The sequence below is a fragment of the Vidua chalybeata genome, chromosome 2 (genome assembly GCF_026979565.1).
Source record: "Vidua chalybeata isolate OUT-0048 chromosome 2, bVidCha1 merged haplotype, whole genome shotgun sequence".
Taxonomy (NCBI): Eukaryota; Metazoa; Chordata; class Aves; order Passeriformes; family Viduidae; genus Vidua; species Vidua chalybeata.
Window position 1 is genome coordinate 412,776 of NC_071531.1, and position 14,323 is coordinate 427,098.

The following is a 14,323-nucleotide window of genomic DNA, read 5'->3' on the forward strand; positions in this document are numbered from 1 at the left end:
GCGCGCGGGCGGGAGCGGGGGCGTGGCCACGTGCCCGCCCCCTTGGCCCCGCCCCTGAAGGGTGTGGCCCGGCGGCGCTTGGCCACGCCCCCTGTCAGCGCGCGCGCGGCGGCGCCAGGGCCCGGTGCGTAGCGCGTAGCGCGGCGCGCGGGGGGGGGGGGGGCGGACGAGACCACCGCGGCGGCGGCGGGGGGGGGGGGGGGCGGGGGTGTGCGGGGCTGTCCCGGCACAGACAGAGCGGGGCTTTCCGGGAGGCACCGCTGCGAGGAGGCGGCGGAGGGACGGAGCGGGCCGCGGAGACGCTAGCGGAGGTGGCGGGAAGGAGGGTAATCCCGGCAGAGCCGCGAGGGGCCGGCGGGGTTATCCCGGGAACGGACCACTGAGGGCGGGGGGATTGGGGCTGTCCCGGCAGAGACCACTGCGGCGGGGGGGGAGGCTGTCCTGGGAGACACCACTGCGGGGCGGGGGGGGGGCAGAGGGTTCCAGTAGCCGGTGCGCGGCCGCAGCTCGCGGCGGTGCCGGGACGGCCGGGATAGCCGGGATAACCGGGATAACCGGGACACCCCGCGGCCCCCCAGCCGGTGCCCATGCCGAGGAGCAGCTGACGGCGGCGGGGACGCGGAAATGGAGCCACGGCCGGGCCGGGCCGTGCGGGCGCTGTGCGGCCTCTTCCTCCTCCTCCTCCTCCTGCAGCATCCCGGCCGCGCCGAGCGGGCCCCCGGCTCCCACCTGGACGACTCGGCCATCGCAGGTGAGCCCCCCGCCCGGGCCCCCGGCGCGCCCCCGCCCACCCCGCCGGGCTCGGGCGCTGCCCGGGCAAGGCCGTGCCAGCCCCCCCCGCGCTCCGTTTTGGGGCCATTCCTCCGCCTTTCGGACAAGAGCTGCGCCGATCCCCGCTTCGGCACCCCGCAGGGACCGAAATGACCCCCTGTTTGCTCCTGCGGCGGGCTGCGGCTGTTTGGGTCAAAAGTTTCACATTTCAGCTCATTTAGAACATTGCGCTCCGCTCCGTTAAATCGCATGGGCTGGGAGCGCTCCGCGGAATTCAGCGTTACTCGCGTTATGTTGCTGGCTCGCCCTGCGGTGGGCAGCTCCTGGCCGGGGGCTGGGGACGGCGCGGGGGTCCCGCGGGGAGCGGTGCTCGGGGCCGTTCGCGGCTGCGGGACCCCCGCGCCGCCGGGACCGGCGCGTCCCACCCGCGGGGCGCGGGCAGCGCAGCCCGGCCGCTCCCTGCCCTGCTGCCCGGCTTCCCTGCTGCCCGGCTGCCCGGCTTCCCGGCTTCCCATCCCTGAATCGCCTCCGCCCCAAAAGGGCAGCGGCAGCCGAGCCGCCGAGGTTTGTCCCCGCCGGGACCTGGTGGCACCTGCGTGGGCTCTGTGTCCTTGTGGCGGTGCCCGAGGTCAGCCGGAGCTGCCCGTAAACCCCGCTGGGAGCCCGGGCCGGCCCGGGCCGCCAGCCCCGGGGCAGCTGCGGGCACCGGGACCCCCGAGCCGCCCCCGGCCCGCCCGGCAGGCTTTCCCCGGGGCCGGGCTGCAGCTCGGGGGCTCGGGCTGGGGCCGGTGTGTGGATGCTGGTATTGGATGGAAGGCGCCGCGTCCTGCGAAGGGCTCGGCTTTCAGCGCGGGGCTGGTCGGTGGGAGCGGGGCAAGGAGCCGGCCCTGGAGCTGGCCCTGGAGCTGGCCCTGGAGCAGCAGCGCCACGGGCAGCTCGGGGCTGAGCCCCGGGCAGCGAGGCGGGCCCGGCCCGGGCTCCGGGACTCGCTCCGGCTGCCTGCGGGGCGAGGGCTCCTCATCCCCCGTCGCCGCGCTCCGGAGCCCTCGGGCCCGTTCGCATCCAGCCTGCTCCGCTAAGGAAACTGGATCTCCGCAGTCCTTCTGAAGCGAGGTTTGTGCCTCCAAGGAATTTCCAGCGCGGTTATTTTTGGCGGCCCTGCAGAAGTGTGGCAGCCTGGGTGATTCAGCTGCTGGCTCTGCTCTTGGCGAGCCGAGGCTGCCCCGGCGGCCCGGAGCTGGCCCGGCACTGCCGCTGCCGGAGCAGCGCTTTGGGGCGCTCCGGGCCGTGTTTGGGCTCCCCAGCCCGCGTGGCATTCCTGGCTGGCTGCGGCTTGGAGCCCCCCACGTGCAGGAATGTGGTCGGGGGGATTGGTGTCCCCTGCTCCGTGTCCCGTCCCGGGACAGCCGGGCAGGCTGGCAGGGCTCCTTGCCCTCTCCTGCCCCAGCACTGCGTGTCCCCGGAGCTCTCTGGGTTTGGTTTGGAGCTCTCTGAGCTGTTGCTCCCAGCTCCCAGCAGGGAATGTCCTCAGCCGGCACAGGAGTCGCTTTTCCTGATGTTTTCCCTGGAAGCAGAAGGTGTTGGCTGCTCGGTGTGAGGCAGAGGTGAGTGTTGGACAGTTTTGAAAGTGAAAGTGCTCGGTATTGACACGTTTTCCAGCGTGCAAAGGTGCTGCTTTTATTATTATTATTATTATTATTATTATTATTATTATTATTATTATTATTATTATTATTCTTTAATTAGGATGGCAGGATTTTAATGCTAAAACGTCAGCACTGGGGAAGTTTTTCAGGCGGTGCAGGGAAGTGCTTGCAGAGAGCAGGAGCCTGAGCTGCAGCGCTTCTTGGGCTGCTGAGGTTCCTCTGCACGCTCAGGGGGTGCATCAGCAGTTTTTATAGAGGGCTAGGGAATGACCCCGATGCCTGGGAGATATTTTTAAACAAGAGTTCCAAAGGGGTGGGTTTATCCATGCAGGAAAATCAGAGTGGGTGACTGAACCCCGGGGCAAACCAGATTTTCTCCTGGCTTTGACTCCCTCAGAGGCCAACCGAGGCCTTAATCTTTGATCTCTAATCCTTTTCTGGCAGGATCCCATTGAAGTTGGGTTCCACCCGGCAGCACAGGAGCCATTTACCCAGGTGTGGGGGTTTGGAGGCCAGGCCAGGCAGAAGGAGCCCCTGGCAGCCCCGGGCCTTGCCCGAGCCCAGGTTTGGGATCCTGCCGCTGTCACAGGATGTGTGACGGGCCCACGGCATTGTTTGCACCCGCCCTGGTTATTTTTAGCCCGAATTTGTCAGGCTGCAGCCCGGCCTGGGACCTTTTCACACCCCCTAAAAGGGGGCAAACGAGGCTCCTGGGGGCAAACTGGACTTCCAGGAATTTTTTCCCCATCTCTCTCTGCTCATTTGCTGTAATCTGGCTGTTGCCCGGATCAGCTGGCTTTTGGTCCTTTTTCTGGTCCTTATCAGAACATCCTTGGGGCTGTGGACAGTGTTTTACACAAGTTTTATGTGGGCTATCAAAAATGTGACCCATTGTTTGGTTCAAATGTCTTAAATTTCATCTCATTTAAATTGCTAATTTTGCTCAGCTGGCTCTTCCTCCTGAAATCACATCACCTGCAACCAGTGTGTGGGATTTAGGGCTGTTTTTTTTTAGTGGCTTGCCCTCTGTGCAGCCCAGCACAGGTGGGCACTTCCAGGTGTGTTTGTAGGAGATGCAAGGAAAGCTGACTGTGGAGAGGTGGGGGTTTGGATGGCTGGGGTTCCTCCCTGGTTCCCTCAGTGGTGACAGCTTCCCCCTGCAGATCCTGAGCTGCCCATCTCCCTGCAATAAGATGGAAGTGCAAGTGTGCATTGCCCTGAGCCTTGTTTCATTGTGCACAGGATTCCTTCCTGAGGTCTGGCACCCACAGGCATCTGGGGGGGTCCCTGTTCTGGCATCCTTGAGGCAGGTCAGGGATGGTGGTGTGGATTTTCCCTCTTTCCTGCAGCAGCTCAGAGCTGGGCTCTGAACTGTGTGTTGGGTGGAGGCATTTTTGGGGGATGTGGAGCTCGTGCCTCAGGGGTGGCGAGGGCTGGACCCTGGTGCAGGGCTGGCACAGGTTTTTCCTCTTTCACAGCAGCTCCTCTTTCTCTTCCTTTCTCCTGCCCCGTCTCCTGCTTCCCTGTCTTGTTTCCTTCATCACAACCTTTCTTGAGTCATCTCTGCTCTTATCTGAGTGGTTTAAAAAAACAAGTTAAAACCACATCCTGACAGTGCCGTGTCCAAAGCTGGGGGGCTGTGCCCAGGGCTGTTCCTGTGTGTGCTGGAACGCCTGGAGCTGCCCTTAAACCCAGGGAGCATCCTGTGGGACAAAGGCAGGGTGAGGAAGGGCAGCTGCAGCCACAGGCTGGTGACTGTCACTGGTTCCAGAGGGGGAGAACGTGAGTTTCTGGGTGGAGAGGCTGTGCCCAAGCCCTGTCTGTCCTTGCCATCCCAAGGCTTCATTGGAAGTGAATCCTTCGCTGCAAAACCTCTGCCTTGGGAAGGGATGGGTTTGGGCTCGAGACCAGCAGTGAGGGCTTCTGTCCTGTGAGCAGGACGTGGCCTCAGTGGAGCCATGGGGAGCTCAGTGATGGCTCGTCCTGCAGGGTGGGACAGGCTGGGTCTGTGTCCCTGCACAGCCCTGGGCGAGTTCATGGGCCACAGCGACCCGCTGCGCCCTCCGTGCTTTGATAAAATGCCTTGCAAAGGAGATTTTGCTGTTAAATCAATTCCTTCGGGGGTGCACGTTCACTGAGTAGAAGTTGCACCTGTGAGCAGCGGCTTTGGCTTGGGTGAGGGAGATGAAGCAGTTGTGAGAATACCTGGAGAGCTCTGCCAGGGAACAGCCCGTGTTCTTCCCCAGCTCCGCTGGACGCCCCGGTGGATTGCACAGCCTCAGCTTCCTTCGGGAACGAAACTCATCTCGAGGAATCGCCATTCTGAGAGCTGGAAAAATTGTGTTTTGGCAGCAGAGTGGCCTCATGCGGAGGAGGAGGAGGAGGAGCAGGGCCGACTGGGCAGCGCTGGGGCTGCTGGGGAACTCCTGGCTCCTTCCAGCTCATTCCCTTCCCTGCTTGGCCCAGAAACTTGGAGTAATGCTCAGCTGGATCCGAGAGAGGATCTTAATTTAATTTCTTGTTAGATTTATTTATTTGCTCCCTTGGAAAGCAGCTGTCTCCATGTCTGCTGTGCCCCTGGGGTGGTCCCTTCCCGCAGGAGGGTGCAGGGGAGCTGCTGGGGCTGCAGGGAGCTGCAGCTCCTGCTCCAAACTGGGCTCTGGGTTGGCCTTTCCCGCCGTGGGGCAGGGATACACGCACATCCACGTGGAAGTCCAAGGCAGCAATCCTTCTGTCCTTTCCATCCTTTGCTCTCAGGAGGGCATGGAGCAGAAAATGTGTGGGGAACGAGCCTCCTGACAGCCCTTGTGGTGCAGCTGCAGGGTCTGGGATGCTCTGGTGGTCCTGGAGCAGAGCCTTATCCCAGGAGGAGTGAGAAGGACAAGCAATTTGTGTTTCTCTGGCCTGCTCTGTTGGTGTTTGGCTCGTGGGCTGCCTGGGCGTGTTGGTACATCACCATTCCCTGTGGGAGCTCTCTCCTCCCCTGGGCAGGGGCTGGAGGGATGGCTGAGTGTCCAGGGACAGCCCTGGGGAGCTGAGGTACCCTCCAGTGAGGTGTGGTTTATGATCTGCCTGGCATTTGGGGAGGGAAGGGAGCTAAAAGGCCATCCTGGTGTTTAGGGGCTGCCCAGGGGGCTTTGCAGTGCCCATCCCTGCAGGTGTCCCCTGGAGGTGGCACTCAGAGCTCTGGGCTGGGGACAAGGTGGGCATGGGGCACAGCTGGCACTGCATGGGCTGGGAGGGCTTTTCCAGCCCTAATCCTGGGATTCTGGGATTTGTTAGTAAGAAATCCCTTTCTGTGAGCTGGTGGCTGAGCAGCAGCACTTTTCCCTGGGGTTGTCCCTGTCCTGCTGCTTGTCCCACTTGGAGGCTGTGCTGGTGGAAGAGGCGCTGGCAGTGGCTCGTGTCCCTGGCGCTTCCAAGCCCAGGGTCAGTGCCAGGCCTGGGCACCCGTCGGTGCTGGACTGTGCCCAGCCTGGCATCCTGCTCCCCAGAGCCCTGATTGCACAAACTTACTAGTGCTAAGAGAGCTGTTTCCTCCATTAATTAGCTTTGCTTTGAATCCAGAGAGTCAGAAACAAACTCCTGGCAGGCAGCAGAGCTGTGGCTGTCCCTGGGCAGCTCTGGGACTGCCACTGGAACGGCCCTTGGGGACCAGGGTGTTCCTGTTCTGGCTGGCCCAGCTGTGTGGAGCCCTGCTGGGGCAGGAAGGTGCTGGAAACAGGAGTGGCACCTTCACTGCTGTGGGGTGAGGGGCTGGGGATCCTCCTGCCCCCAGCTGGACAAGGAGATTCCGCCACCCCTCCTTGTGTCAGTCAGGTCCTACTGGGGAGAAATCCTTCCCTGGCACAGGGTGCCCAGAGCAGCTGGGGCTGCCCCTGGATCCCTGGCAGTGCCCAAGGCCAGGTTGGACACTGGGGCTGGAGCAGCCTGGCACAGTGGGAGGTGTCCCTGCCATGGCAGGGTGGCACTGGGTGGCTTTGAGGTGCCTCCCAGCCCAAAGCAGTGTGGGATGCTGTGGATAATGGGGGTTTGGGCCTCTTTTCTGCCTTCTCCCTGTTACCAGGTGCAGTCCTGGGACCTGCTGCTTCCCCCTCCCACCCTCCAGACTCTGCTGCTGGAATCTGGGGATGTTTCCTGTGGAGGCAGCGCTGTCATGCTGAGTCTGCTCTGCTCCCATGGCTGATCCAGGCTGGGCTCTCTGGAACACTTTTAATTTTCCCTCACCTTCATTTCCCCAGCCCCTGCAGCTGTGCCTGATTAATTTTCTGGCACCTCCAGAGCTCCGGTTCAGTTTTAGGAGCTGGTGCTGGCAGGGACAAAGGACTCTTTAATTAAAGCCATTGCTCTGTCACTCCTGCAGCACATGGGAGCCTTGAGGAGCTCCTGCCTCACGCTGTGCCAGGGCCTCACCACTCACAAGGAACAATTCCTAATTCCCAATCTCCCATCCAGCCCTGCCCTCTGGCACTGGGAGCCATTCCCTGGCTCCTGTCCCTCCAGGCCTTGTCCCAGTCCCTCTGCAGCTCTCCTGGAGCCCCTTCAGGCCCTGCCAGGGGCTCTGAGGTCTCTGCAATAATCCTAATAATACAATTAATGGTAAGGAGTGATGGCAGGAATGTGCCCAGGAGCTTTTCCTGTCAGTCCTGGCCAAAGTGCCCGGCCCTGCAGTGGATGGAAAACCTTGAGAGGAGCATGAGAAGTCATTGGGGAGCCACACATGGTTGTGTCCCAGGACTGTCCCTGCCTGCTTGTTTTCCCTCTGTGAAATAGTACCGGGATGCTTGTTTGTTTGGATTATGGACCTATTTTTAAGTAACCTATTTTTTCCACTTTGGAAAATGCATTAACTCACTGTGTGTCACGGACTTCTGTGGGGCTTGACTTTGGGAACCACCAAGTGCTCCTTGGAAGCCTCTCACCAGCCTGGGTGGCAGAGAGCTTGCCTCTGGCACATATATATATATATTTTTATCCACACCTTGCTGAGGTTTGCCATAAGAGACATTTGCAGGATCCACAGAGGTACCTCTTTGGAAGTGCTCTTTATCCCACCAAGGAGCTCTGCAGGTCCTCAGTTCCACCACCCCTTCACCTCCTCCGGGCTCTGGGAACTGCTGATCCCAGCAGCTCTCAGAAGGTGGAAGCAGCAGCAATGCAGTTGGAAACGGGGATGTTTGGTAACACACACACACACGTTTTGCAGGAAAAGGCACTATTTTTGTAGCCCAGTGTTTGTTTTTCCCTGAAGGATGGAGTTTTAAGGTCAGTTTAATTCTTCTCTGCAGGTTTGGAGCTCCGGTGCCGTAAATTTGGCTGTTCTGGGAGGATAAAAACGCAATAAACAGGAGAACTTGAGGAATGTTCCTCTCTGAGTTACAAAGGAACAGCTTGCTGGTTGGAACAGCCTGCCCCTTCCTAGGCAAGGGAGGCTTTGGATTGCAGGAAAGGGAGGAATAATTCAGGATTAAAGCTGCTAAGCAATGCATGTGTTTAGATCTGTAAGAGTGCCAGGACATAATTAATGGGTGAGTAAGCCAAAGGGAAAAAAAAGTTATTTTTTTAACTGGATAGAGATGGATGGAGGATAGAAACTAATTTTTGGGGGGACAGAAATAATTCTGGAAGCATTCTGCTCCAAGCAGCTGCTGTTGTTGAGGGTGCCTGGGTGGGTTTGTTCTGGCAGTTGGAAGGCAGAAATCCAGGTTTGGCACCTTGTGCTGGCCTGAAGGCCTCGTGCTTGTCACAGTGCAGCTCCAGGCATGCAGGTGAGGTGAGGAGACCTCCAGGCCAGGCAGGCTGTGGAAGGGTTATTCCCTCTTAACCCGTGTGTGATGGCTTTTCCCACCTGCTGGGGCTGAGCTCAGGGGTTGCTGCTGAGGGAACTGATCCCATCTCAGGCAGGGCAGATCCTTCTGGAGCTTCCCAGCTTCCTCCTGTGCTTGGCATTTCTGGAGCTGGATCCAAGTCCAGTGTTGGTGGGGAAATGGCTGATGGAAGGTCTGAGCACCTCGGAGCGTTTTGGGAAGGCGACAGCAGTTTGGTGTTCCTGGGGTTTCACGCTGGGTCTGGGCTGTAACTGCAAGATCGAGGAGATCTTGTTTTCTCTCCAAACCTGTGCAAAGGATCAGGAGGGATGTTCTTGTCCGTGCCATGCTTTTGTCTGTGGGATGTGTGGATCCAGGTGGCACTGCCTGGGGTGTCAGTTTGTCCCCAGCCAGCACTGGGGCACAAACCCAGCACAGCTGTCGATGCTGCCAGGAGGGGTTGGGCTGTGCCAGGCTGTGCCAGAGCAGCCCCATCTCTGCTTTGTCCTCATACCCAGGGTCTCAGACCTTTCAGCTTCCCAGCTCCCTCCCGGAGCCCAGGCTGGCTCTGCCTGGGGGTGTCCCAGGAGGAGTGAGCGTGCATCCCGCAGTGCTGGCAGGATGGAGAGGAGCCTCAGCTTCCTCAGGGAGTGGCACTCCTGCAGCCCGGCCTGCTGAGGAGAGAGTCAGTTAATCGATGTGTCCTGGAGGGCCCCTGGATGAAAGAGGGCATGCTCCAAAAGTGTGGATCTGGGAAGTGTGGAGGCTAAGTTGGAATGCTGATGGTTTTGTGGGGATGGTGATGGCAGCACACCTGGCAGAGGGACCTCTTGGTGGGGCAGTGATGGGGGCTGTCCTGATCCCATCTCCTCCCACCATGGGTGCTATCCCTGTGCCACCCCAAGGCTGTCCCCATCCCATCCCATCACTGCCCTCCTCCCTCTGGTCCTGCTGCTCTCAGAGGTTTCTCATGGACCACACTGTTTCCTGGAGGTTTGCGCACTGGGTTTTGGAGATAAACAGGGTTTCCTCTTCATTTCATTTGCTGTATCATTAACACAAAAAGAATGTGGAAAGGGATATTTGGGGGCATTCATTGCTGTTCTCCCACACTGCAGGATAATTCCTAGAGAAGTTTTCCTGACAGCAATTGGTGTGAGACGTGGGGTTGCTGGTTATTTTTTCTCCCATCTTTTATTTTTCCTCTTGGGAAACGAGGAAAAATGTTTCATGCTTCAAAGGGTGAGGCTCAGCCCTTGGAGTTTGCCATGTCCCTTGATGGGAATGTCTGGCATTCCTGTGCCATCCTGCAGATGGGTATCTTCAAAGGTGTGCTGGATGGGGCACTGCTCTCCCTGCCACCCCTCCCTTCCTGAGGGCTGGCCTGGGGGGATGCTCCAGTGGCAATGACACCTCTGGAGCTCCCTGGGCAGGGGGCAGGACAGAGCTCCTTGTGTGGGACAGAGCTCCCTGGGCAGGGGACAGGACAGAGCTCTGGGCAGGACAGAGCTCCAGACAGGGGACGGGACAGAGCACCAGACAGGGGACAGGACAGAGCACCAGACAGGGGACAGGACAGAGCTCTGGGCAGGACAGAGCTCTGCACAGGGGACAGAGCTCAGGACAGGACAGAGCTCTGCACAGGGGACAGAACTCAGGACAGGACAGAGCTCTGCACAGGGGACAGAGCTCAGGACAGGACAGAGCTCAGGATAGGACAGAGCTCTGCACAGGGGACAGAGCTCAGGACAGGACAGAGCTCTGCACAGGACAGAGCTCAGGACAGGACAGAGCTCGGGACAGGACAGAGCTCAGGACAGGACAGAGCTCTGCACAGGACAGAGCTCAGGACAGGACAGAGCTCGGGACAGGACAGAGCTCAGGACAGGACAGAGCTCGGGACAGGACAGAGCTCGCTCGCTGCTGGCCGGAGCCTCCCGCTGTGGAGAACTTGTCCAGCTGGTTTGTTTTTCATCCCGGGGCTATTTTCAGCTGCTCAGCCTAACAAGGTGAAATGGCTGAGATGCTTTCCTGCTCCCTGGGACTCTGCTGGGGGGAGGTATCCCGCTATCCCACTGTCCCAGCTCATCCCAGGCAGCAGCTCCGCGGTGCCCTCGGCTCTTCGCTGCGTTGGCAGCACTCAGGGTTTTGGAGGAGCCATCTGGGCTCTGCACAGGCACCCCGAGCACAGGGAGCCCCAAATCCCAGCAGTGCCATGGCCCTGGTGCCCTCCCCAGAGGCTGAGATTGGGAACATGGGGAGGATCCAGGACAAAGCCGAGCTCTACGTGGGAGAAGCAGCAGGAAAGGCAGGGATCAGCACAGGCCTGCTGTCCCCACAGGGCTGTGGGATGTGCTGCTCTGGGGTCCTGCCAGGAGCACTGGCACTGGGGTGGAGGTTGCCTGAGATGTGGAAAAAGGGGACATTTCACCCCAGCTCATCCTTACTCCCACTGACAATGTGTAATGGCTTCATTCTCGTGATTCCTTTGGGGTTGGGAGAAAGAGAAACTCCAGCTGCTGTTCACTCAGGGAACTGGAACTGTTAAACCAAACCCAAGTCTTGCTCTGTGGTTCAAGCTCAGGTGGCTTCTTCAGTGTCTGCCAAACACCTGTGCTGGGAATGTCACTTCCAACTCCTTGGAGTTCCTCACGGGCTCTGGATGTTTAAGCTCGTGGTGCTGTGGGCTGTGAAAGCACCAGGTTTCTGTTCCCGAGGCAGGAGTAATGTGCAGAGATCTCATTGCTGTGCAGAAGTCACCTGGCAGAGCAGGGACTCGAGATCCTCTCCAAGGGCAGCGTGGTGGCACATCCAGCATTCCCAGGAAGGCTGGGGCTTCACTGACACCTGGGAGTAAATCCAGCACCTTCTGTCCTAGAGAAAGGAGGGAATTTGTGTTGGAAAGGAGGAGGAAAAAGGCTTTATTGTTCACTAGAGTCTTTGTGTGAGCATTGGGAGAAATACTCCTGCAGGCTTTGGTGCACAAGGTGAGAAAGGGCTGGGTTTACTGGGGAGTATCCTGGAATTATTTATGTTGGGAAAGCCCTTGCAGAGTTCAACTAAGCCATGTCCCCAAGTGCCACATCCACAGGGCTGTTAAATCCCTCCAGGGATGTGATTCCATCCCTGCCCTGGCAGCCTGGGCCACTTGTAATTGGTTTGGACAAGAATTTTCAGGGAAGCTGCAGGGAAGTTCCCTGTTTGCAGCAGAGGAGGGAGGAAAGCTCGTGGCTCCTTTTCCCCTTTATGCTGCTGCTGGAAAGAATATTTTCTGCCTGGAGGACATAGAGTGTTTTTTTCCTGAATTAATGAGGTGTTAAAGAAGATCCAGAGGAGTCTGGGCTCATCCTCCTGAGTCACCTGGGTGTTTGTGTTAGGATTTGGCAGGGAGCTTCCCTGGTAGCCAGAGTTATCCCTTTGGTAAACACAGTCCTTCAGCGTGGCTGTGGCTGGTGCTGAATGCCGAGTCAGCACAGCCCAGCAGAAATAACCCAGAATTTCACACTCTGGCAGGGTTTTTGCAGCCCAGCATGCCCAGGTGTTGCTGCTCAGACCCCAGGGCTGCTGCTCCTCCGGTCCTGGAAGAGCTGCAAGGAGTTAGCCCTGAATAGTGAGTTTGAAGAGTCAGATTTGGGTGAATGCAGAGCTCTCTGTGGATGGTTTGGTTTGCTGGTGCCTCCTTGGCTCTGGGAGTGGATGGGGGTTAGGAGGGATTTATCTGTGGCCTAGCGATGGCTAAACTTAGTGCTGTGTGTTCTGGCTGGGCACAGAAGTGCTGCAGAGGTGACACTTCTGCTCTTGGGAAAGAAATACCACCAGGACAGCCAGTGGCTGTCCTGTGCTGGTGCTGGCCAGGAGAGTTGGTAGAGAGAAACTCAGCTTCCTTTTTTGGGTTTTGGGGATTTTTTCAGATCAGCTGATGAAGCCTGAAGATACAAGACGTACATGAAAAAGTAACATTTATTTTTCCTTACAAATGCTTTTTTACTCTCCAAATGAAGTGTCCAAAACTCTGGGCAAATAAAGCTTCCAGCCGGCTGATCTGGGAGTGGGATTGGCTGGGATGGGCTCTGCTCTCCTCCAGCAGGAATAGCAGCTCCAGCCCCAAAACCCCCTTCCCTGGGCTGACCCCACAGCAGAGCTGCTCCAGTTTGGGGGGCTCGCAGGAAAGACCTGGAGCTGCTGAAGAGAGCCCAGAGGAGCCCCAGAGCTGCTCCAGGGCTGGAGCCAGGCTGGGAGAGCTGGGGGGCTCACCTGGAGAGGAGAAGCTCCAGGGAGAGCTCAGAGCCCCTGGCAGGGCCTGAAGGGGCTCCAGGAGAGCTGCAGAGGGACTGGGGACAAGGCCTGGAGGGACAGGAGCCAGGGAATGGCTCCCAGTGCCAGAGGGCAGGGCTGGATGGGAGATTGGGAATTGGGAATTGTTCCCTGGCAGGGTGGGCAGGGGCTGGGATGGAATTGCCAGAGCAGCTGGGGCTGCCCCTGGATCCCTGGCAGTGCCCAAGGCCAGCTTGGACACTGGGGCTGGAGCAGCCTGGGGCAGTGGGAGGTGTCCCTGCCATGGTAGGGCTGGCACTGGGTGGATTTCAGTGTCTCTTTCAAGAAGAGACCAGGTGCATTTTTTCTAGGAATTTAACTTCTAAGCTGTTCGTGACAATAATAATGTTCTATTAAGTCTCTTTTTGGTGGTGGTTTTTTTTTTTTTTTGGTTTTTTTTTTGAGTAATGATAATATTTTATTTTTAATTTTCACACAGAAAGTGTGCTGTTTTCTCAAGTTTTGTGGCTGATGTCATGCAGAAAGTCTTGGTCCCTCCCACACGTGCTTGGGAACAGGAATCTTTTTAAATAAGCCAAGGCCACTTTCTGTGATTTGAAGCACATCTCCGAGGCAGCCCCAGCTGGCTGGAAGCTGTGCTGCTCTGTAATTAACTCTGCTAAAGGAAGTGTTCTGTGTCCGTGGCAGCCACGGGCACTGCGCTGCATTCCCGGGGTGCTCCCCAGCCTTCCCCAGCTGCTGTTGGGTGCAGCCTGAGCTGTGTCTCCTGTGCTCTGTGTGCTTTGTGAGGGGGCTGTGAGTCCCGAGGCCGCTCGGGGTGGGAGCTGTTAGTGCCAGGGCACTGCTCCCGTGGGGAATGTTCCCCGTGCAGCGTGCCCAGCCGCGGGATGGGAACGAGGAGTGGGCTCCTGTCAGGGTTACTTGGTGAGACCCCAGTCCTTGTTCCCCTAGCCCGGCAGCCGAAGAAGAGGTCTGGGATACGTGGAGTCGAGTTTTCAAGGTGGTTTATTTCTCCTTATCTGTAATATTTTCTTTCTGACCTGCCAAGGTCTGCCTAGTACAGAGGCCATGGCAGTCTGGCCTGAGTCTCGGGCAGTGTCTATCTTTTATATCAAAAGTTACGTACAGTCTGTTTATAACAAAGCACCAACAGTGTGTCCCTATCCTAAACCAACCGAAAAGTGTCACCATCACAGCAAGACAAGGAGGACAAGACAGAGGTGAAAAAGGCCAGGACACGCCTAGTTTCCTCCACCTTGTACCCCTGAATCGCGTTCTAAACACCCAAAAATTCTACTTTTTCACCCTGTGGTAGTTCAAGTATCACACCACTCAAACCCTCGTGGTTTGTAATTCCTCACACAGCGTTGGCAGCCTCCCCCAGGGGGTAAAATGGAAGCCACAGGTGTTTTTGCCTTGGTGCCAAGGTCTCTCAGGGTCTGGAGGCAGCCAGGGCAGCTGGAGGGATGTCGTGGACTCCGACAGGATCCCAGGGCCCTGTCGGTGCCTCTGAGCCCCCTCTGAGCCCCCGCAGCTCTTGGTTTGTGCTTTGTGCGGCGGTGCCAGGGCCGTGAGGGGAGGGAGGGCCCAGAGCAGGCCTGCAGCTCTGCTGGGCACGGCTCCCGTGCACGGAGCTCCCACCTTGTGCCCCCCGTGTGCCCGCGGGGTCTGTGGAGCCCTGTGGAAGGTGCCTGAGGGATGTGTTTGTTTGGAGCTGCTCGGAGCGCCGCCTGTGCCGCGGGTTCCTGCCGGCCCTCCCGGCCTGTGCCCTCCCTGCTCCCTGCCCAGTGATTTATCCCCTCATGGAAGCTCCGGGGGGCATTT

General features: G+C 58.5%; 1 protein-coding gene across 10 annotated transcripts in view; it reads left to right on the forward strand.

Annotated features, from left to right (window-relative positions):
* Window positions 1-248: 248 nt before the first annotated feature.
* The window catches only part of STIM1 (stromal interaction molecule 1), a 73,577-nt gene continuing 59,502 nt past the window's right edge, over window positions 249-14,323 (forward strand). For 9 of the 10 annotated variants that reach the window (XM_053934214.1, XM_053934204.1, XM_053934209.1 and 6 more), the window contains exon 1: window positions 472-751. In XM_053934214.1, coding sequence (XP_053790189.1) covers window positions 625-751 — 127 coding nt within the window. In that variant the 5' untranslated portion in view covers window positions 472-624. Of the gene's footprint in view, window positions 327-471; window positions 752-14,323 lie in introns of those variants that run through there. The other variant, XM_053934205.1, reaches the window with a different exon arrangement.